Below are 23,896 nucleotides of genomic sequence, written 5' to 3'. Positions count from 1 at the left end.
GTTTCCACATAAACACTTTTCCTGATGCCTATGCCCAAAGTCCACTGGGAAGTTTGGGATGGTGATGAAATGGGCAACATGAAATTGCAACTTGTGTGGAAAATACAGAGAGGGCCAAAAAATGAAAATTCTGTACTCTACAATGGGCATATGTTCATTACATCAGATAATAATATCTTCTATATGTCATATGTATTTCATTTATTGTATCATATATATATATATATATGTATATATATGGACCTTAGTTTATATTTTATCTGAGGTCTAAGAGAGCCAGAAATATTGTCTTAAGGGTTTTAAGTTAGTTTATTTGTGAGAGAAAGAGAGAGAGACAAAGAGAGAGAGAGAAAGAGAGAGCGAGGGGGAGAACAAGTGAGTAGGGGAGGAGCAGAGAGAGAGAATCCCAAGCAGGCTCCGTGCTGTCAGCACAGAGGCAATGTGAAGCTTGATCTCATGAAAAGTGAGATCATGACCTGAGCTGAAATCAAGAGATGCCTAACTGACTGAGCCACCCTGGGCCCCCTGTCTCAAGTTTTTTGATATTTTGTTGTCTACTTAAAAATATTTAGTATTAAGGGGTGCCTGGGTGGCTCAGTCAGTTAAGCATCTGACTTCAGCTCAGGTCATGATCTCACAGTTTGTGAGTTTGAGCCCCACAACAGGCTCTGTGCTGACAGCTTGAAACCTGGAGCCTGCTTTGGATTCTCTCTCTCTCTCTCTCTGTCCCTCCCCAACTTGTGCTCTGTCTCTCAAAAATAAATAAATGTAAAAAAAAAAATTAGAAAAAAGTTTAGTATTAAGGCACCTGAGTGGCTCAGTCAGTTAAGTGGCAGACTCTTGATTTTGGCTCAGGTCATGATCTCACTTTTTGTGAGATAAAGCCCCACATTGGGTTCTGTGCTGGCAGTGTGCAGAGCCTGCTTCTGATTCTCCCTGTCTCTCTGCCCCTCCCCAGCTCATGCTTGCTCACTCTCAAAATAAAGAAATAAACTTAAAAAAAATTTTTTAATTTAGTATTTCTCTAGAAGTGTAATTCTTGGTAAAAATGCCTTTATCATGGAAAAAATTAAACATGAAAGCCTGAGTAGACCTTAATTTTCTAAGGGAGTAAATGTAATGCTTATCTCATCTTTGTGATATTTTCAATTTGCTAAGGATTACTTAATAAAATCAGTTTTAATTCCAGCTACCTCGAGTGTATCAAAGATTAAATAAAACCCAATCTCAGAGATGTTTCAGCTTTTCAATTTTTCCCCCCAGCTAAGGTTAGTCTGTTGGTGTGTCTAGAATTACACACATTTTTGGCAAGAAGTTTGACTTTCTGACCGTTACATTGAAGATAAATACTGGCTGATTATTTGAGCTGTTTGGCTGAATGGCCACAAGAGTTGTACAAAATCCTGGTCTGCAAAAACTCTATAATAAAATTAGCTTTAAATTGTTATCTTAAAATGTTTAAAAGGCAGATGAAGGCAGGGGAGAAAATGCTTGCTCTAATATTGTGACAATCAAGTGTGCAGAGTATATGCTAAAACACTTTAGCAAATGTTTGGCAAGGGTACACAAGTGATTTTTTTTTTTTAGTGTTTATTTATTTTTGAGACAGAGAGAGACACAACACTAGCAGGGGAGGGGCAGAGAGAGAGGGAGACACAGAATCTGAAGCAGGCTCCAGGCTCTGAGTGGTCAGCACAGAGCCCGACGTGGGGCTTGAACTCATGAACCTGCCAGATCATGACCTGAGCCGAAGTCGGACACTTAACCAACTGAGCCACCCAGGCGCCCCCACAAGTGATTTTTAAGTTCAGCAGTTGTGTTGTTGTGCTGGAGTAAAACAGATATATTAGGGATGAGGAGCCATCCCTAATTTTTCTACACTCACTCAATGACTGCAAGATTAGAGCAGTCTGGAAGAAACTTTGACTTGTGGATACCCTTGGAGTTGCATGTTTATGCTTCTAGAATTTGTGAGATACAATATTGACATTTTTTTGAACGGGATTATGAAGTAATTTTCCAGTCTGCCTGCCACGTTCGTGTTGTTCTTATTCATTCTAGCATTGATACGGATTTGTTAGTCACATATTACATCTTCCTGTACACACCAATACCCCACACCTCCTGAAGAAAGGAGCCTCGATGTCTCATAGAATTTAGGCAAGTAGATTCTTAGTACTGAATTGCTTCTATTTGCCAGAGCAGGAGAAACAGATTTTTCAGAAACAGATGTTAGTTGATATAGGGCATAAAGCTCCAGAGGATGAATGATTAGTAAATGAAAACTCTGAACTGGTTAATGTTAAATATCTTTCCCAAATAACCAGGCAGTAGGTCTGAGCTGACTCAGACTTAGGACTCAAGAGACCTCAGCTTGAAGTGAATCTTACTTACTTCAGAAAAATTAGGGAATTTCAGGATTAGCAGGAAAGTTAAAACAAAACAAAACTTGAGTATTTATCCAAAAACTCAAGTAACATTTGGATAAATAGCCAAGTGACATTTAAACATGTACGTTCAAATATGTAGTTCTCAGGATTATTATATTTTTGACTGCCACAAAATATACTTATTTTTTTAAATCTCCTGACCCTTGGGGCGCCTGGGTGGCGCAGTCGGTTAAGCGTCCGACTTCAGCCAGGTCACGATCTCGCGGTCCGTGAGTTCGAGCCCCGCATCAGGCTCTGGGCTGATGGCTCGGAGCCTGGAGCCTGTTTCCGATTCTGTGTTTCCCTCTCTCTCTGCCCCTCCCCCGTTCATGCTCTGTCTCTCTCTGTCCCAAAAATAAATTAAAACGTTGAAAAAAAAAAAAATTAAATCTCCTGACCCTCATCATCTATTGAACAGAAGGCAGTTTCAAAGGCAAGTTATTAAACTATCAAGAAATTGGCAGAAGGGGATGTACCTAATTGTTCATTCCATCATTGATCAACTATACTTCCCTGAAAAGTATAAACTCTGATACAGAGAAGGGGCAAATCCTAAGCTTTCAAAAATGTACTTCAATTTCAGTCCTGGGAGATACTAACAACTCTAACTTACTTTTGGATGGTCTGGATCAATTTCTATGCATTGCTAGCACTTTATTTCCAATTAGACCTGGAGGGTGACACTGTCGATAAAAATCAACCAAATCACCAACTAGCCTCCAAAAATTGAACCAGAGAGTAACATGGGCCCTTTGTCTGAATCGGATTTAATCTCTTTTTTTTTCCTCCCAGAACCCTTGTGTCCCTACCACGTGACTTGGTCTCCTACTGAGGTCCCACTCAGGCTTTTTCCACCGTCACATCTTGGCTGTTTCAGGTCTTGTGTCCTTACTATTCTGAGTGTTCATGAACGTTCACACTCTGGTAACAGATTGAACAGTAAGGTGAAGATTTGCATTGAGACCCAAGTATGCATAAGTCTCTCCCCCTAATTCCAACCACTGGTAAAATGGGCAGAGTGGTTAGAACCTCATAATCTAGGGTCCTTCCCTGAACCACTAGCTCCAGCAATTCTTCCAGCATCCCATTCTCTTGGTTTCTGGTACGTACTAAACGACTTGGGCCAAAGACTCTCTCCTGCCAGCTGCCCTCGCGGGTGTTTCTGGACAAAAAGGCTTAACTTTCCTGGTACCTATTCCTCTTCTGGGGTCTGATTCTGCAAGTTCTGATGTGAGGCAGCCGTGGCCAACAGTGACTGTGAGAGTGCTCTGCACACCTGCCCGGCAGCCAGGGCTAAGATGGACCTGAATGCTGGCTCTGTCACCCGCCAGCTCTGTGATGTTATCCAAGCTACCTAAACTCCAAGCTTTGGACTCCTCATCTAGAAAAGACAGATAGTATTACCTCCCCCAGAGGGATCTTGTTGAGAATTAGAAATAGAGTATGTGAAGCTTTTAGCACAGTGTATGGCATCTAGTAGGTGCTTAAGAAACTATTTGTCATATACTATTTGTATATGAAAGAAACTATTTGTCATATACTATCTTGTATGCTTTATGCAAGGATCAAATGAGACCAGTTGCTAAACTTTGTAGGAATACCTTGATAGAAGAATGAAAATGTATTCAACTCAGAGTGAAAGGGAAATGTCTATAAAAAGGAAAAAGTTGTTTAAAAAATTTTTTTTAAGTTTATTTATTTTGAGAGAGAGAGAGAGAGAGAGAGAGAGAGAGAGAGAGAGAAAGAGTGGGTCAGGGTCAGGGACAGAGACCGAATCCCAAGCAGGCTCTGCACTGTCAGTGCAGAGCCCACCGTGTGCTCGAACCCATGAACTGTGAGATCACGACCTGAGCTGAGATTAAGAGTTGCTCAACTGACTGGGCCAGCCAGGTATCCCGAAAAAAGTGGTATTGTAAAGGATATGTATATATTTCTTTTCATTTTATTTTTGTAATAGTAGAGCTAACTATCAAAACACAAGCTGATGGGGTTTGTCTCCAGGCATTTCCTCTTTTTGTGCTGATCTGCTTCTCCGGGTGAGTGATTTCTAACCTGCAAACCCATATCATGGGGCTTCTCCTGGACACTGCCTCCTTACTTAGTTGCTATTGATATCACTGCCTCCTGTTTGCTTCTACCTCATCCCAAATCCTGACCCTGATTTCTTTTTTTTAAATTTTTTTTTTCAACGTTTATTTATTTTTGGGACAGAGAGAGACAGAGCATGAACAGGCGAGAGGCAAAGAGAGAGGGAGACACAGAATCGGAAACAGGCTCCAGGCTCTGAGCCATCAGCCCAGAGCCTGATGCGGGGCTCGAACTCACGGACCGCGAGATTGTGACCTGGCTGAAGTCGGACCCTTAACCGACTGCGCACCCAGGTGCCCCCTGACCCTGATTTCTAATTTCATCCTTTGTTTATGCTTGACATATTAGCTTAGCAGGAAGGGCTCAGGCATTTCCCACTGGCAGGTGGCTCCCCAGTCTGAATTCTTTCAAAAATCAGCACTATTTCCACATTCACTAGTGTTTATACCTCTTCGTTGCTTATGATTCACACCATCTACAACTTCTTCTGAGTCCCATCTTCTGACCAGTCTCCAATATAATCTCAGATTCTCTTATTTATTGTTTGTGACAATTCTCCTTCAGGTCTAGCTTGACAGTTTTTTGTTTTGTTTTGTTTTTTGCAAGAATCAGTGAAGAGCACTTGAAAATTTGGGTTTGCCAGGATCACATTTTGGAATGCACAGGAATCAGAAATGGAATTTTATTCTATGTATAAGCTGACTTGCTGGAAAAAAAAGTGGGAGGGGGCAGAGGGGAGAGAATGATATTTTATTATTCCTAAGCGCTCATATATTTTCACTTTGATCATCTTTAGGTGTGTACAAGCAGCTCTCACAAGGCATATAAAAATGAACCAAGTTTTTTAAAATTTTATTTTCAAAAGGCAGTAAAAACATATATACAGGATGTTATGAAGTTCCAATGCCATCATTCGGACCCAACTCCCGCAGTTTACCAGTGTGGAACCGTCACCAAAGGCCGGTCTGCAAACAGGCAGGCAAGCGGGATGGAAGTATTCCCTTGGTTGCTAGAATTTCTCACAATAAAAATAATAATTAAGGGAACCTTCCTGTAACTGGATAACCCTGCATAAATAGGCAACACAGTTAATCAAAATGTAAACATATGGTTTTCTGACACCGGTATAGCAAATTCAAAACCAGTTGCAACCAAAACAATTCCTAAGTTATCCCACTATAGTGATTCTTACACTTTGCTTCTTGGCTGTGTGATCCCTATGAATCTTCTCCCATTCATCATCTTCCGGATCCTGATCAAATGTCTCAGGGTAGGCTGGTAATTTGTCTTTGGGGCATTCTTCAAAGTAACTGCGAACATATTTTCCCACAAACCACCCTTTGTATTCTTCAGGCATCTTGCATTCCAGGCCGTTATAGTGGACGTTGTAGTGGTGCTTTAACCAGTAGTAGAGGTAGTGGATATTGTAGTCACATCTCCAAGGGTTATCTCTGAGCCACAAGAGTTTCAAAAAATACAAGTCTTCTAATACGCCATAGTCAAAGTTTTGTAGACTGTTGTTTGATAAATCTAACTCTTCTAAATGTGTGAGTCCTAAAAAAGCAGCTAGAAACAGAAAGTAGTTATTAACGCAATGAGTAGCTGGGTTACATGCAACTGTATGGCGTATTATAAGGACATATACACAAAAATGAGAGACCTAATTCTCCTTGTCGGAAAAAAAAAATTCCCTCCTCTCCTTTTTCTCAGAGTTTTACTTTAGAAAACTTGTAATTTTAAGTACTTTATCCTCTCTTTGAAATGTATACATATCCTTTAGAAACCTAACCAGGGATTCTGTCAACTTTATGAGCCAGGAATGTCTTCCTCAAGGACCTGAGAGCCATCTCTTTGAAATGTAAACGTCAGGGGGGCCAGTACCCTTATCTCCCAGTTTCTGAGGGAGGGTAGGGGCCTTGCTCCTTAGTCACGAAGATGGAATTTGTTTTCCTCTGGGTAAAGCCAATTAGCTAACATAACTGGCCACCTCACTTACCAGATAGAGTGAAGATGCCCCATGTATGACAAAGAATGCTGTCAAGCCCTCTCACTTGAGGACGAGTTACTTATCCTGAAAACATGTAAGTATTGCGTTTCAGCTTTGCAATCGCTTAGAAGATTGCCCGTGATGTGCGTCACATCTTGGTTTAATGCTTATTCAATAATAAATGTTTTCTTTTTTCCTCAACTACCTTTGTGGAGAGAATTTCCGTGTTGGAGGATTTTGGTCTTAATTATATTTTCGTAACGGTAACGTGTCTCAATGCAAAATTCCAGAGTATGTTTTTGCTCACACAAAGCTTTTCCCTTGATTTAATTGGCTACAATATTTTATTTCAAAAATCACTTTTATGTTAGCTTTCTAAAAATGGTTTCTGGGCTCATGTGCATTTTTTAAATACTCACTGGAAAGATGCCACAAAAAAAAAAAAAGGCATGAATTAGGAAAATATTTCAAATGTAAGACATAAGTGCATAAAAAATGAAAAAATGTGTATGGTGATGATCTGACAGTTCCCTGGGACAACAGCAAACTCTGAAAATGCCTAGGAAGAAGCTTTTCCCTTTTTAGGGGGAGGGAATGATACTCCTGTAGAGTCTAAAACTAAACAATTTTTATCAACATTTTGAAAACATCTGGTTGTGTTTTGGCAAGCTGTGGTAGCTATCAGTTCTGAATCCATATGTATTTAATTCTGCTGGAGGGTGCGTAATTAGCAAATATCAAATATGTAACACGAAATAAGACAACAAAACTCTTTTTCCCCCTCCAGGAGTAAAAAGGAAATCTAAACATAGATTTTAGTTGATGTGGACTAACCCTAGAATTCACTGGTCAACTTTGATTTCAAACATTTTGCTGCTATTTCAAACATTTTCTCATTACGGTTTTTTGTTTGTCTATTTATTTATTTATTTTTGAGGGAGGGAGGGAAGGAGGAAGAGAGACAGAGAGAGAGAGAAAGTCTTAAGTAGGCTCCACGCCCAGCACAGAGCCCAACATGGGGCTCCATCTCATAGCCAAGAGATCATGACCTGAGCTGAAATCAAGAGTTGGATGCTTAACCCAACTGAGCCACCCAGAACCCCTTAATACTGTTTTAAAATACTTAGGGTATATAATGTCCGTATTTTGGATTTGGAAAATGTGCTCTAATACCAATATCATGAACCATTTTCATATCATTTGTTCTCAGACAAAATGCATAATTTCCCCTAAAAAGAATTCTTTCTACTTTGGTGCAAAAGCAATGGCCTGGGTGGGAGTGCTGGGAGAGGGCAGGGGCTGGGGAGGAGCAAAACGTCAGCCAGTATAATGACACCTTTGAAGACACTGCATTTTCCCCCCTATTTGCCAACACTGTGTAAGTCAATGATCTCACAATTTACTTTCCTTGAAACAAGTCAGCCCTTTAGACTGAAAGCATGTGAAAACACTCCTAGATTTTATTTTGAAAGTACTATAGTTTTTACTTAAACCATATGTATTCAGGCATTTGGGAAAGCTGGTTTTCATTTGTTTCTCAAAGGAGATAAATCCTTAATAGGGTGTCTTCTTTCTCTCTTTTGCAATAAAGTCTGGCATTTTATGAGAGTGTTATTTCATGCCTTTTAAAACCAGTAAATCACCAGGTGGCTCAGTTGGTAAAGTGCCCAACTCTTGATATCGGCTTTGAGTGTGGAAGCTGCTTGGGGTTATCTCCTTCCCTCTCTCTCTTTCTGCCTTTCCCGTGCTTGCTCCCTCTCAAAATAAATAAACATTAAAAGACCCCAGTAAATCTCATTGCATTTGTATACCTGCTAACATAAGTAGTTAACAGAGTTTACTTTGACACTGTTTCATCTCATAGGTCCTGAAATATAGAAGGTCTTTTATTTTAGAAACTTCTTTAGGCTATTTTGACTTATTGAAGTGTGGAGATTTTTTTGTTGTTGTTCCAGAAGACATACCAAGAAAGTGGCTGGCGTTTGGCAGGTGCTGAACACATATTTGTTAATGTAGAAAATACCTTCCTGGGACTGAATTGAACAAAGGAGAAAACAAGAATACTATTGCTGGTAACAAGAGTTCACCTTGTGAGTCAGCAAGGAAAACACATTGGGTAAACAAGTTCAGGAGGCTTCAGGAGATCTCAAGGATGGTAAAGGAATCCTTGCAATTATGGGAACTTCATAGTTGATGAGGGAAAAATATCACTCGAAGTAAAACAAACCCACGTTGCATTATTATCTATCTCTACACTGTTTTTTCATTTTACTCTAGTTTTCTTTATACACTGGTTCCATTACAATTAAAATATTGTTGTACCATTACTCACTCCTTTAATAAATTTAACTTAGGCCATTAGAATAACAAACATTTCAGTCTCTTTTAGAGATAACTCTAAAACTCGATTGCACTGATGCTCTGGATACGTGAAAGCCCAGGGACCTGTGACAAGGCATGCTTGTCTTGCAATTCTTTGGTTCTCTTGCAGCAAGAGAGGGTCTCCATCTCCAGATTCTTCACCCTGTGGCCTGGCTTTGTGGAGACTGGCTATCAGTCACTGACCTCCACACTAACATGATGATCACTTCATTTGGGAGAAGGATATCTCTGTTGTATTCTTATTCACTGTGAAATGAAAATGGCTTTTGACCTCATGATTTAAAGACACCCCCAAGTCTATACAGGCTAAGGTATAAGTGTAGCATAATGCTGTTCCTTTGGGAAATTTTTAAATTATGATTTTTTTTTTTGAGAATGCAAGTGTGAGCGGGGAACAGACAGAGAGAGGGAGAGAGAATAATCTCAAGCAGTCTCCAAGCTCAGTGCAGAGCCTGATGCAGGGCTCAATCCCACAACCCTGGAATCATGACCTGAGCCAAAATCAAGTGTTGGATGCTCAACCGAATGAGTCACCCAGACACCCCTTAAATTATGATTTCTCAATATTTTAAAAGATGTTACAAATACTAAAATATGCCTTTGCAGCTCCAGAACATTCATTCTCAATTTGTACTTCTACAATGTTAAAATCCTACTGTTCTATTAATGGCATTAAATTATCATTAAGCAAAGTAGAAGTAACAACTGAATTGAAAACATTTATAACATTAACATTATATTATTAATAGTATCAATAATCATTTTTATAGACTGGAGTTTTCATATTGAAGCAGCACTATGAAGGCATGTGTGTTATGTATGTTCCAAATCTGATCAATATTGCAGTAATTCTCAGTTCTTTCCAAATCCAGTGTGTTTACTTAACATGCTCATTTTCGCCAGAGGCTTTATTATTAGCAAATGGAGAAGAGATTTGAGGGATGGGAAAGAAAATTAATCTGGATCTGGGATTAGATAAAATACATCTGGCTCTGGCTTGAACACATTTTATATGAATTTATGAGCTTGGTACTTAGCAGATTGTTTTAAGTTTACTTTAAACAAATTGGAACTTCATGAATAGCAAAGAAAATGCCAAATCTGAATTTCTCTTTAAAAGTCACTACATGTTTAACATATTATTGACCACATATTCTTATTTTTAAAATCCATTCTACAAAACACTTATTTGGACCAACTGAATAACTGTTGCTTAGTAATATACAGTATTATATCCTTCATAAAGCAACATTTTGGTAAATATTTCTCTGAGTACCAAACAAATTCTGATTTAGGCATCATGTTTAATTTAAAATTTTCATTATATAGGTTTTTCAAAACTAAATTGTACTTACCATACATGTTGCCATAAAGGGGGGAAAAACCCCAGAGAATACTCATCACCCATTTAAAGGGCTACTCTGTGGAACTTACCAGGATCTATGAATTCAATGCCATTGCTGCTGAGGTTTAATTTTTTTAGCTCATGAACATCTTCAAACTCCTTGGGTCGAAGCTGGTTGATTTTATTGTATGACAAGTCAAGTTTAACAATGTCTGGAGGGATGTTGTTTGGAACTTTCTTCAGCTCTGGAAAAATTAATAACATTCTGGTTATCGAGGTTTCCTCCCATGCCATCTTCTTAGTTACTGTTCCACCTGTGGTTGAAGGGTCAACTCTTAAAGATAAAGGGGAAAGGGATCATCTAAAGCTAAAGAACACTGGTATGAATGAGACATAGAATGTGCTAACTCCAACAAAGCCTCCTGGACCAGGTGTGTCAGGCTTAGAGGAATGGATATCACTCCTTGCTGAGCTGTTCAGAGAAATGTCCTAGACATGGCGGTGGGGCTCACTCCTGGCTGTCCATTAGAAGCACCTGGGAAGCTTTAGGGGGAAAAAAAGCTAAAAGGAAGTGAAATCAATCAAACCACTCTATGTGTGTCCCTTCCAATCCTTTCCCATCTGCTTAAGGAAGGAATTTTCACTATTAACTGCTGCCCCTGGGTTGTGTTTTCATTTCATTCCTCAACTTCGATTTTTTCTGCTAACAAAAAGTGCTCAGGTCTCTCTACCCTTAAAAAATTAACAAAAAGCTTTTGACCTTGATCTTATGGCTCCTTTCCCTGGATGCTAAAATTTGAGGAAGCGTAGTCCTGACCTGCTGCCCCCTGTTTCTTCCTCAGCATGTATTCCCTGAATCCTTGTGACTTAGTTTATATTCCAGCACTCCTAGACTCCCAGACACCTCAGGAACAACAACACTATTACTGTTACTACTACTAGAGAAAAAGCCTCTGGAAGAGGAGTCCAGGTTATCTTTCACAGGTTAATAGGAAATCAAGGTTCACCTAATTTGTCTCTATTTACATTTCTCTTTAAATTATGCTTTAAAAAATATAGTGTTATTTTAAAAAATATTTTAATGTTTATTTATTTTGGGAGGATGGGAGAGAGAGAGAGACAGAACGTGAGCAGAAGAGGGGCAGAGGAAGAGGGAGACAGAATCCAAAGCAGGTTCCAGGTTTTGAGCTGTCAGCAGAGTCTGACACAGGGCTCGAACCCATGCATCAGGAGATCATGACCTGAGCCACAGTTGGACACTTAATCGACTGAGCCACTCAGGAGTTCCTAAAAAATATAGTGTTATTTTATATTTTAGTGTAGTATTTGCCCTCTTAATCATTGGCAAGATAGTGTAAGGAGGTTTTATTTAATTTTAAGTAGGGCAAGTGAGAACTGTGAAGAGACACAAGCCTGTTTCCACAAAAGAAAACTAGAAGTAATAAAATATCCAGATTAACTGATAACTGAGAAATAGCATGACCCAAAGGCTTTGTGAATAAAATTTGTTGAATTGGTTACAGAAAATAAGCTTATAAAAGGTGGTATCCATTTATCCATGATAATATTTTTGGAACAGGATAATTGAATTGCTGATAATTTCTTCAAAATACTAAAAAAACCCCCAAAAACCCAAAACTCTGGTATTTATGACTTCTTAGCCCATAGTGTATTTATTTTCATAAAGATTCAGGTTTATTTTTTCCCCTTTAAAACCCCAAATCCATGGTCTTAAATGGAATGGAATTGGTAAATCCTTCTTTAGTATCTCTATTACTGTTAAATTTGCTTTCTCATCTCGATGGGATCTTAGTATCTTGGTATCTATGTGCAGGAAGTGTTCTGTATGTTCTAACAAGTATTAAGTGACAAGAACCCTATGGGCTAAGTATGATTATTCTCATTTTACAGATGAGGAAGCTGAGGCACAATTTGCCTGTAGTTATAGTCCTAGGATTTAAATACACATGCTAGCTTCAGAATATATGCTTCTAACCACTCTGCTCCTGGTACTTTTCTGTTTCTTTCATGCTGTTCCATCTGCCTTTGAATCCTCAAGCCTGGCACAGGGTAAAGTTGGAGTGGGGGAGGAACTGAGGTGGAGTCAATACACTGGGTGGCCATGAGAACTTCCTAGCTCTGTATTTAAAATGATGTCTCCTGTTATCAGTTTAGCAGTAACAAATACTCCCTGCTTTTCCTCAATGGTAAGTTATCACCATCAGATGTAGTATACATTTTACTGATTGTTTTCATTTTTGTCCCCTCCCCACCATAGAAGCTTCATGGTGGAGGCTTAGGACAATGCCTAATATATCTTAAACAAATCATATGTGTCAGACAGCTTCTGAAAAGGCACTCCATGTTCTTCTCTACTAATACGTATGCCCTTGTGTAAATACCTCCTTTGAATATGGCCTGAACCCATGACTTGCTTCCAAAAATAGAATGCAGCAAATGTCACTGGATGCCACTTCCACAATCAGGTTACAAGAGATTATGACTTTTATTTTGCCAGCAGATTCTCTTCTGCTCACTTTGATAAAGTAAGCTGTCATATTGGAGAGGCCCACGTGGCAAGGAATGTAGCCTCTGGCAAATAGCCAGCAAAGAATTCAGGTCCTCAGTCCAACAACCCTTGAGGAACTGAATTCTGCCAATGGCCACATGAGCTTGGAAGAGGAGCCTTTCCCAGTTGAGTCTTCAGATGAGACCACAGACGTGAGTCCTGGTGAACACACTGATTGCAGCCTTGTGAAGGATCTGCAAGCAGAGGATTCAGCTGAGCCATGTCTGGTTTCCTGACCCACAGAAACTGTGAGATAATGAATGTGTGTTGTATCAAGCCACTAAGTATTGGGGTAGTTCATCACATATAATACATTGTAAATAAGAGCTCATGAAAATTGAGTTTGATGATTTCAGGATACTGAGCACTTTTGTAATAAAAATCCTTTTATTTATTTTTTTTAATTTTTTTTTCAACGTTTATTTATTTTTGGGACAGAGAGAGACAGAGCATGAACGGGGGAAAGGCAGAGAGAGAGGGAGACACAGAATCGGAAACAGGCTCCAGGCTCTGAGCCATCAGCCCAGAGCCCGACGCGGGGCTCGAACTCACAGACCGCGAGATCGTGACCTGGCTGAAGTCGGACGCTTAACCGACTGCGCCACCCAGGCACCCCAATAAAAATCCTTTTAAAATATGGAGCGATCAGGGCACCTGGGTGGCTCAGTCAATTAAGTGTCTGACTTCAGTGCAGGTCATGATCTCATGGTCTGAGTTTGAGCCCCGCATTGGGCTCTGTGCTGACAGCTCAGAGCCTGGAGCCTGCTTCGGATTCTGTGTCTCCCTCTCTCTGCCCCTCTCCTGCTCATGCCTCTGTCTCTCTCTTTCTCTCCAAAGTAAATAAATGTTAAAAGAAATTTTTTTTAATAAAAATAAAAAAATATGGAGTGATCTTATTTTTGTCTTTTGGTAAGGCACTATTCTGTTTGACTTAGAATTATGTCTGCCAATATAATTGAAAGGTGAAAGATTTTAAGTCTTGAATTTATAATGTTCCAACAGTGAGGTATTCCTCCCTTTAGGATCATCAAGACCCCAAGTGAAGAGCTATATTCTCTCTGGGGTCCTACATTTAAACAAGTAAATGGAGATCCCAGCAATAATTAAAAACCACGGAGACAACGGAGGACAAATCAAAGAAATAATTTGTGGACATTATAGTGTTTGGAATAATTATTGAAAATGGCTGTGGCATCTTCTTAGCAAGATTTTAAAAGCAGAATAGAGTTTTATTTCAAAATACCCAAGATCCTACCTCTTCTCAGTTCCTCCATTGCTACCACATTGGTCTAAGTCAACATCAGCTCTTATCTGGATTATCCCCAAAGTGTCCTAAGCCCATGTTAAACAGTCAAAACATAAATACGACCATGTCAATTCTCCAGATGGCTTCTAATCCACCAGATGTTCCCATCTTACTATGAATAAAAGCTCAAGTCCTCATTAAGGTCCTATAAGGCCATTGAAAACTGTCGATCTTCATTGCCACCACAGGCAGTATCTCCTAGGTTTTGGAAAGCAGGCTGTTTATCAGGATTTGCTTGCTGAATCCACATCTGTTGGGTTGGACATGGGGTGGATGACAGAGACCTCCCAAGTAACCACTGTGGGACAAGCTGAAGTGGGTAAACCACAAATAAATGGGTAGAAAAAATAGTTTATGAGAACTCCCTGAAACTCAGTGTAAGCAGTATGACAGGGCCTGTGGATGCTGGAAAGGGACTATGAATTGCAGAACCAACTTTGGCATTGTCAGCAGTAAAAATAGGGTAAAAATAGGATCCACAAGTAAACCAGGATATACAACCCAAAGCCTTTGCTAGTATGGCTTAGAAAAACCATGGAAAAATCTTATTTGTTGTACTGACGAGTAAAAACAATTCTTTAGTTCTTTTATCTTAAACTTGAATGAAAATTGCAAATAGTGATGTAAAATGATGTAAAATGTAAAATGATAAAGATTATAGCCACAAGTCAAATTTGGTCAATGTCCCTATTTCTAGACCAGGCACCACATTGTTATTTGCTGCTACCTAAAATTCTTGGTAAACACTCAAAACATACCTCATCTACTCTATCGTCACCCTTGACAAACCTCACCATTCCCCAACCAAAATTTGCTGAGTCTGAGGAGTGAACTGGGAAAATTTCTCCATGTAATTTCCCATTTAGTGGGCTATCTTTTTAAATTAATTAATTAATTAGAGAGAGAAACAGAGACCATGCACAAGTTGGGGAGGGACAGAGAGAGAGAGGGAGAGATAGAATCCCAAGCAGGCTCCACACTGTCAGTGTGGAGTCTGATTTGGAGTTCAAACCCACGAACTGTGAGATCATGACCTGAGCTGAAATCAAGAGTTGGTCACCCAACTGACTATGCTCCCAGGCGCCCCTTAGTGGGACTGCAATATCTTAGTTGTCAGTAATATCAGAACTACTCTGAAGGCTCGGTGGTAGTAGGCAAAGAGGCATAAATAACCCTGATTTTGCAAATAAAAAATTATTAATCATTGTTAAACTAGCGATGAAATTAACTTCAAAGGCAGCTGAGAGTACCTTACCTGCATAATTCCCCCCAGTCCAAATCTCAGAAGTAAAATGAATCCTTATAAATTGTAAATGATTCTGGTAAACATAAAGCTAAAAATGCAGTTTTCAATTCTTTCATGTCTTTTGGCAAATACATTTACCTCAATGTGGCATAAACTTGCCTTTCAACTAATTTCACATTTATTCCCTTTGGAAGACTACATTTTGTTGGCAAACTGCCTGTCCCCCAGTGAATAAAGCTATTATTTCTTTTTTCATGCTGTCCAACGTTTAAAGCAAAATTAGTGATTTTTGAGGTCTGTGTGGTCAAACTGGCACATATTAGGTGCCCTATGCACACCATCTGACTCATCATCTGTCAGCTGGGAAAGGCACAACTTCTGAGTTAGGGTAATCTGTATTTGGGTTTTCTGTGTGTGCTCATGTACATGGTATATCAGACAGAGCCTAAGAGGAGAATCAGTAGGGGTGCCTGGGTGGCTCAGTTGCTTGAGTGTCTGACTTCGGCTCAGGTCATGATCTCACAGTGTGTGGGTTTGAGCCCCACGTCGAGTTCTGTGCTGACAGCTCAGAGCCTGAAGCCTGCTTCAGATTCTGTGTCTCCCTCTCTCTCTGCCCCTCCCCCGCTCTCACTCTCTCTCTCTCTCTCAAAAATAAACATTTTTTAAAAATTAAAAAAAAAAAAAGGAGAATCAGTACTGGGAGAAAGCACCCAGAAAGCTTTTATACATTTTTCTTGGTTGATGTACCTGGAATCATGAAGGAAGAGATGACATTGCATGGTGGTCAATGGCTTGGGACTGCCTGTGGGACCTTAGAAGGGCAACTTACCTTCTCTACACCTCAGGTTCCTCCTTTGTGAGGGTAGTAATAGTGCTCCTTGAAGGCTGAATAGTAAATTACATAATGCATGTAAATCGCTATGTCTTAGGCACACAGAGCCTTTAGCAGACAGCTTTTATTCACTAACACCACTGCTGGTTCCACCTTGGACAGCATGTTTTGGGCTTCTTTAGATTCTCCATAGTATCTAACACGTAGAGCATAAGCAAAAGTATTACTACTCTTTGGCAGGGAACTAGAAATGAATTGCTGAACATTCTTAGTATTTGACATTTGTTATCTATTTATAGAATGGAAGTAGGAAAATTACAGATTAAATACAGATTGTCATACTTGAATTCTAGCCATGATTTTTAATTCTATGTATTTTTATTTTTAAAGGTTGCTTAAATTACTGCCTTTGCAAGAGCAAAGAAGGCAGCACAGTTATTATCATCAGTCTAAAGCACATAGCCCTGTTCCAGGCAGTACCTGAGAGTACAGGGGGTGTCAGAGACAAGACCATGGCTTTTACAAAAAATAAACTATCAACTGATTCATAAATTTATATCAATAGTGAAGGCAATTTATATGTATGATATTAAAAGACAAAATTGCCCTTCATTTTGTAATATAAATGGCATATGCTCTCCTTTGTGTAGTCATGAACGTTTGGAGGAACTTGAATTGTCCTTTCATGTATGAGTCAGTATCATTATATATATAGTGTGTATTGTTTCCAGTAAATAGGTGTATTTTAACACAAGGGAGATGAGTTTACAGGGCATATCTGGAAGGTCGTGTTTAGACAACAATAAGTTGAGGAAAGAAAACAGAAAATACTTCTGTTTTTATAAGTTGATGTTTGCCAAAAGAATATGAGACAAAAATATGGGAAAAAAGACAAAGGCAGAAATAGGCTCATTGTGGGGGGGTTGAATGGCCCAAGAGCAGTAAAGCAGTAAAAATGGCAGAGATTTCCTAACACGTTATCTATTCTTAAATTATAGTGCAATCTAGCTGTAGAAGTCTTTGATTTTGTGTCGATGGCATTTTTCTCAGATAATCAATGAACTTAACTGTGCAAACTTAACTTTATCACCTGATGCAACAAGTGCAAATTATCTTTAGCTTGAGGGGAGAGCCTCAGCTTTATCAAGTAATTTTTCTAACCCAAGTCTAGGATTAGTAGCTTTGTGTTAGTTTTTCAAATATGTAATTTAAGTTTTTAAAAAAAATTTTAATGCTTTTTTAGTTTTGAGAGTGAGACAGAGACAGAGCACGAGCAGGGGAGGGGCAGAAAGAGGGAGACACAGAATCCGAAGCAGGCTCCAGGCTCCAAACTCTCAGTACAGAGCGTGACACAGGGATCAAACTCATGAATCGTGAGATCATAACCCGAGCTGAAGTCAGAAGCTTAACTGACTGAGCCATCTAGGGGCCCCGGGTCTATTTTTTTTTTTTAATGCTTATTAGAGAGAGAGAGAGAGAGAAAGAGAGAGAGAGAAAGACAGAGAAAGCCAAGCAGGCTCCATGCTGTCAGCACAGAGCCTGACCCGGGGATCGAACTCACAAACCGTGAGATCATGACCTGAGCCGAAGTCAGACACCCCTGTAATTTAAGTTTTTAATCTAAGCATCACAAAGGCATTGCTAATAAGACATGTTCTTCAGCATGAAACACTAAGTAGTCACTGTAACAAGGTCAGGGAAATTTCACCCAATCTGGCTGCAGAGAAACTGCATATACTGACTTTTCTAGAATTCTTTAATCTTTCCATTGGTGAGGCAGCTGTTTGCTTGAATGTGATCAAAGAAGATGGCATGATCAGGCAGACCAACCTTCAAATCTTGGCTTTGCTGCTTACCTGTGAGACCTCAACCAAGTCACTGAACCTCGCTAAGCTTCATTTTTCCCAGCTGTAAATGGGGATAGTGCTACCTTACTGGAAGCTATGCAGAACATGTGTGTGGAGTGCATGGAGAATAGGTTTTCAATTAGTGAACAGTTGCTCTCCAGTTCAGAGGATCCTGGCATGGCATCTCCCTGGTCATGACACTGTAATTGTTCTACTATGGCACCAAATTATACACGTCTCACAGGGTGTTGTAGTAAGCAAAACTTTCCATGTCACATGGCTGTGCTTTGCTCTCACCAGGTGCCACTTATGGAGTCTGGGACAGAGAGGCAAGGCTTGTGCAGTTCTTGGCTGATAAATGAACAAATTTTCTCCTGGTTCAGATTGCCTGCCTCTTCAGTGTCAACACATTCCTGCTTCTGGTTCCCTGGAAAGGAGTCAGGGTCTCTATGTTGCTTTTAACCTTCTCTTTCTGTTCTTAAAGAAACAAAACAAAGCAAAACCTCCTAAAATAAGTGGAAGGAATGACATCCTGCTTTAATGTGACCCTGATCCTGTGACATCTAGCTTTAATTGAATTTTGCGAATAAGTCATTAATCCATGCCAGAAATGAAACAGACACTGTCCTGTGGCTGGTTATCCTTGGGTAGACTAGCAGTTCCCAGACCACACTTTGAGAATGTCTTCACTAACCTGTCAAGAGCATTACTAAAGTTTCCCACTTTCTTATTTCATGAATTAATCTTGTATGTGCCCCATGCAGCACCACACCAAAACTGTGTGGGATGTAAAACTCAGCAGTGATTTTTCAGGAAGTAGGTAATATTCTGGAAAGCTTTTCTTAGCTTCACACTTCTTGGATTAAATATTTTCAGCTTAGTTCTTTCAATACTTTTAGGTTTTATTTTGGGGAACTTGGGAACAACGAAGATATAGGATGTTAGCAAGCATTTAGCAAGCATTGAGACCAGGGGTGCTTGGGTGGCTCAGTCAGTTGAGTATCTGACTCCTTGATTATGGCTCAGGTTATGATCCCAGGGTCATGGAATCGAGCCCCACATTGGGCTCTGCACTGAGTATGGAGCCTGCTTGGGATTCTCTCTTTCTCGCTCTCAAAACAAACAAAAAACCTTGAGGCCAAATTCTGAGAAGTACAGACGCGCCATTACATCCCACATAGCCTCCCTCTCACAGTGTTCTCACCTGTTCCCTTCCACACATGATTTTCCTGGAGGTAATTTCCCCACAGACGCACACTATGTTTTCGCTTTAAGTCACATTATATAGACAGCATTTGGACTTGTCTTTATACCCACTGGTCTGCCTAAATTATACCACATTGTGATTTAAGATAAAGGGGATTCTTGACAGCCACAGGTTTTATTAGCAAACAAGAGTAGCGCCCAACTGGCTGCTCTTCCTGAGCATACCTTCTACCCTCCTCTACTGTCCCCCAAAACCCCAACCGTGTTGAGTCCGAACCCTAGAAAAGCTTGCAGTAAATTCCATTGTCACCGGGAAAAGATTTCTGGTGGAAGTGACACCAGAAATCCCAAGGCACGGTGGAGTGTAGGGAGGGTGATAAGGTTCAAAGAGCATTTTTAATCGTCCACGAAAATGAAAAACTAAGAAACTTACAAACCTTTCCGTTTGCAGTCCAGCGTTTGTATGGGAAACACGTAATTGTAGCAAAGAGTCGAGTCCACCTCGGGCTTGATGACTGGGGGTCTCCCTGACACTTGGGGTTTCGGGTCTAATTGTTCCCTTTCTTCTTCATTGCATAACTGTTCAGATTTTATCTGCCGCAGCTTTTTGTTTTTTAGATCTTGTGGCCTTTCGCACTTGGCATAGTTCCCCAAATTCCGGTTTCTTGGAATCTGCAACATTGAAATAAGCGTTTCCATCTCACAAGTACAGTGCCAGGGGTTGTCATAGAGACGCAGGTAGCTCAGGAGAGGCGTATAAATGAACACTTCCTCTGTCAAGACTTTGATTTGGTTGTGCTGCAGGAGGAGAGTAGTAAGTTTATTTAAACCAAAGAAAGCCTCACTCTCAATTTTGGAGATCTCATTCTGCTGCAGATCCAGGCTTTTCAGCCTCTTAAACTTGGAGAACATCTTGTTCTTCAGTATGCGGATCTTGTTCCTTGCTAACAGCATATGCAGCAAATCCTGAGGCCAGTCAGGCAGCACGTAAACTAGTTTTCTTTCTTGACAATCTAAGTACTTCTCGTGAAGATACGTGTACACTTCGCAGGGGAGGCCTGGCGCGTAGCGTTTGACGGGGTTGGAGCCTCTCCTGCTCCCACCCGCCCGGCCATGATTCATTCGGCTTCTCGAGCCCCCAGGGCTGGCCTTGCGGAGCTCCGCGGCTTTACAAAAGAAGAGCAGAATTACCACCGTAACCACGCGCATCCTGACATCCAGCTGGCCCCAATTACTTGGGGTGACAGAGGGAACAATGAAAGTATTCCTTTGAAATGCAAGCTTGGGTAATCTTAACTAATGCAATTCGGAACGATGAGACCCAGCTGAGGTCCGATGCAGTCCCTAGGTTGCAAGAGAAAAACATCTCTGAAGAACCACTGTGAACATTGTGTTATTAACAGATAGTAGCAGCTTTTTAAAAAACATTCATTTTCTTTATATGTATATTTTTTTTATTGCGGTATAAATGACATATAACATTATATTTGTTTCAGGTGTGTGACATAATGACTCAATATTTGTATATATTGTGAAATGATCACCACAATAAGTTTTTTGTTTTTCTCTTAAGCAAAGACATTGCAATTAATAAAGGAACATCCTGAACAGTGGTGAGTGCCCCCTCCCACTTGTCTGGTTTAGTGGCCAACGGTTTGGCCCCTGAGTTTCAATGAAGACTCTCCTGCTTGCTTAACTATATGACATCAGGCTACTTATTTAACCTCAACTTCAGAATCTGTAAAATGGGGCTGATGTAGGGTGCCTGGGTGGTTCAGTCAGTTACACCTCTGTTGATTTTGGCTCAGGTCATGATCTCATGGTTCGTGAGTTCGAGCCCCACATCGAGCTTTTCACTGCTGACGGTGTGGAGCCTGCTTGGGATTCTCTCTCTGCCCCTCCCCTGCTCACACTCTCTATCTCAAATAAGTAAACTTAAAAAAAATGGGGCTGAGGATACCTCGTCGTATTGCTAGGAGAATGAAACGGGCTCATGCACGTAAGACACTTCACAGTACCTGGTCCAGGAGTAGTACTCTACTGTTCAGGGCTTAGCGTTATGAAAACTGAAACACGTAATGTATCAGCACATCAGATTCAAGAAATGAAAGGGATACTTCCAACAGCCTTGAGATGGGCAAAAAAAAAAAAAGTAGGTCCCCAACAGCTGTTCTCCTGAGCTTGTTTTTTCTTTCCTGTACTGTCTCCCAATCACCAACCATATTGAATGTGAGATACAGAAATGCTCAAAGTAAACAGCACTGTCCTTAGCAAGTCTTGCACATCTTGGTTCAAATGTCACCTGAGCAAAGCCTTCTATGACCACTCTGTGTCAAGTGGCATCTCTTCCCACTTGCTAGCCACTCTCTATGTTCTTTTTTTTTCTCCACAGCACTAATCACCACCTGTCAAAGTAGATATTTTACTTCTTGTGTTTACTGTCAGCCTCCCCCAGTGAGGATGTGAACTCCCTAAAGGCAGGGACCTTTGTCTGTTTTGTTCACTTGCTGTACTTGTAGCACCTGTAGAGTTCCTGGCATATAACAGGTTCTTTGTTTTTTCTTAATTTTTTAAAATGTTTTATTATATTTTTGAGAGAGAGGGAGAGACAGAGTGTGAGTGGGGGAGGGGAAGGTGCATGGAGAGAGGGAGACACAGAATCCAAAGTAGGTTCCAGGCTCTGAGTTGTCAGCACAGAGCCCAAGCGGGGCTTGAACCCACAAACCATGAGATCATGACCTGAGCCCAAGTCGGTCACTTAACTGACTGAGCCACCCAGGTGCCCCCACGTAACAGGTTCTTGATAAGTATTTGTTAAATGCATGACTTACTCTCAGGTAAGTATTCTCTAAAAATATTAATATCATAAATTTAGTTATTGCATTGTTTGGGGAATCTATTTTATTCCTTAACGAGTATTACTGACTTCCAAGATCTGTACATTTTAAAGAATTGTTTTCACTTTTAAATTCTGAAAGTGGTTTTGGTTTGCATTTATTACTTAGGACACAGTCCATTCTTGGCAAAGGAAGAAATGTTCAAAATCGATTTATAATTAATAACATTTCTGTTGTTATTATTGTGGGACTAAGTGGTTATGAGCAGCAGATGTGTTTTCTATTCATTGTAGCAGTGTGGATGCCAGGATGTTTGGAGTTTTCCTGCTCGATGGGGGTCTCCTCCACCTAGAATGACTTTCCCCTCTTTGCCTCAAGTGTTCCTCTCCTTTACTGTTTTGTGTCCTCTCCCCTAGATGCTTGTTTTCTGTCTCAGATTTGGAGTTGTACTTTCTGTCGGTCTAGCCCCAGAGTGCTGACTGTAGAACACTTTGCTACCCAGCTCTTTGTGGACATGTGTCCTCTTCCCTGTGACACCGTAAGCTCTACAGTTGCCCCTGGTCCTAGAGCAAATCAGACACTTGGCCTTTCTGGTCCTCCATTTCTCTGCAATTCATTATAAATTGTATGTAGATCTAATCTAAACAAATCCTAAACATTTTATTAATTATTACGCATGCTGAATTATTTACAATATGCATGCTGAGGTAGGAGGGGGATGTGTCCTTATGCCTATAGCTTCCTTCAAAATGCATAAAAATAAGATGGATTGAAAGATAGACGGATATGTAGGTGAAGAAGTGATAACGCAAATATCGTGCAATAGAAATAGAATCTTGGTAATGGGTATATTCATTGTACAAATCTTCAAGTCTTTCCACTTTTCTGTGTTTGAAAAATTTTACAATAAAATAATAAAAGAAAACAAAATCCCCAAAATGAGCAAAAAGCCATGCCACAAAATAAGCAGGTTGGTTTTCTTCAAAGCTCTAAGTATATACTGTTTTTCCCAGAGTAGTACTTTTCTTTTTTCCCCTTCCTTCTGTAATCCTCAAGCAATAATAAACATGTGTATATATTTTAATTTTAAAGCCAGGAGGAATCGGTTTTCTGGGAAAAGGAACCATATACTTAGAACAAGTTACATGCCAAGATTTTTGTTTGTTTTCTAATGAATACATCGCATCGAATGTAGGATGGAAAAATTTTAAGTTTAAACATTTGTACTATGTTGTTTAGTAATGTTTAACTTGTTTGATTTAGGCCTCTGTAGAAATTTGCAAGAGCTGAATGTCTCTGACTGCCCAACACTCACAGTGAGTATATGAAGTTTATTTTACTGTTATTTATATAGATTCAGACTTGCTATATTGGAGTGCCAATACACAAAGATTTTGCCAAAATGCATGCCTGTCTGCTCATTTAGGATCATATGTGTAAAAAAAGCAAACTATGTTAAACATTGGCAAGAAATGTTATCCCATTTGTATAATGCTATTTATTATTCATCCTGTAGCTATATGCCCAAGGTTGGAGTCTCTGGAAAGTGGAAACTATTCAACAATTACACAAAAATGAACTATATTTATATTTAAGGCCATGTGTGTCTGAGACAGAAAAAACTGGGTCCCAGTAGAGACAATAGGCTCATTTTAGTGGTCTTCACAGCTATCAGGTGTGTGCCAAAGAAGACAGAAATGAACATGTAACCCAGGGCAGCTCCTTCCTGGCCTTCTTTCCAAGCTTTTCTTTCACTTGCAATCTGTCTTCCACCCTGTGAGCACATACACTTTCTAAAAGGAAGATCTGATTATTTCACTCC

General features: G+C 40.0%; 2 protein-coding genes across 3 annotated transcripts in view; one reads left to right on the top strand and one right to left on the bottom strand.

Annotated features, from left to right (window-relative positions):
• The window catches only part of FBXL13 (F-box and leucine rich repeat protein 13), a 217,150-nt gene that overhangs the window by 93,613 nt on the left and 99,641 nt on the right, over positions 1-23,896 (top strand). The window contains exon 10 of the mRNA XM_086696868.1: positions 23,338-23,390. Coding sequence (XP_086552994.1) covers positions 23,338-23,390 — 53 coding nt within the window. The remainder of the gene's footprint in view (positions 1-23,337; positions 23,391-23,896) is intronic.
• Positions 1-23,896, bottom strand: part of LRRC17 (leucine rich repeat containing 17) — a 116,571-nt gene that overhangs the window by 76,312 nt on the left and 16,363 nt on the right. Inside the window, exons 2-4 of one of the 2 annotated variants that reach the window (XM_025929742.2) lie at positions 19,675-20,581; positions 10,321-10,476; positions 5,354-6,083 (exon numbers count right to left, since the gene is read on the bottom strand). In XM_025929742.2, the coding sequence (XP_025785527.1) occupies positions 5,686-6,083; positions 10,321-10,476; positions 19,675-20,446 (1,326 nt within the window). In that variant the 5' untranslated portion in view covers positions 20,447-20,581 and the 3' untranslated portion in view covers positions 5,354-5,685. Of the gene's footprint in view, positions 1-5,353; positions 6,084-10,320; positions 10,477-19,674; positions 20,582-23,896 lie in introns of those variants that run through there. The other variant, XR_015248068.1, reaches the window with a different exon arrangement.

The sequence above is a fragment of the Puma concolor genome, chromosome A2 (assembly GCF_028749965.1).
Source record: "Puma concolor isolate L17-30 chromosome A2, mPumCon1.1.hap2, whole genome shotgun sequence".
Taxonomy (NCBI): domain Eukaryota; kingdom Metazoa; phylum Chordata; class Mammalia; order Carnivora; family Felidae; genus Puma; species Puma concolor.
Note: the sequence above shows the minus strand (reverse complement) of the source record. Positions and strands in the feature narration are given on the sequence as shown.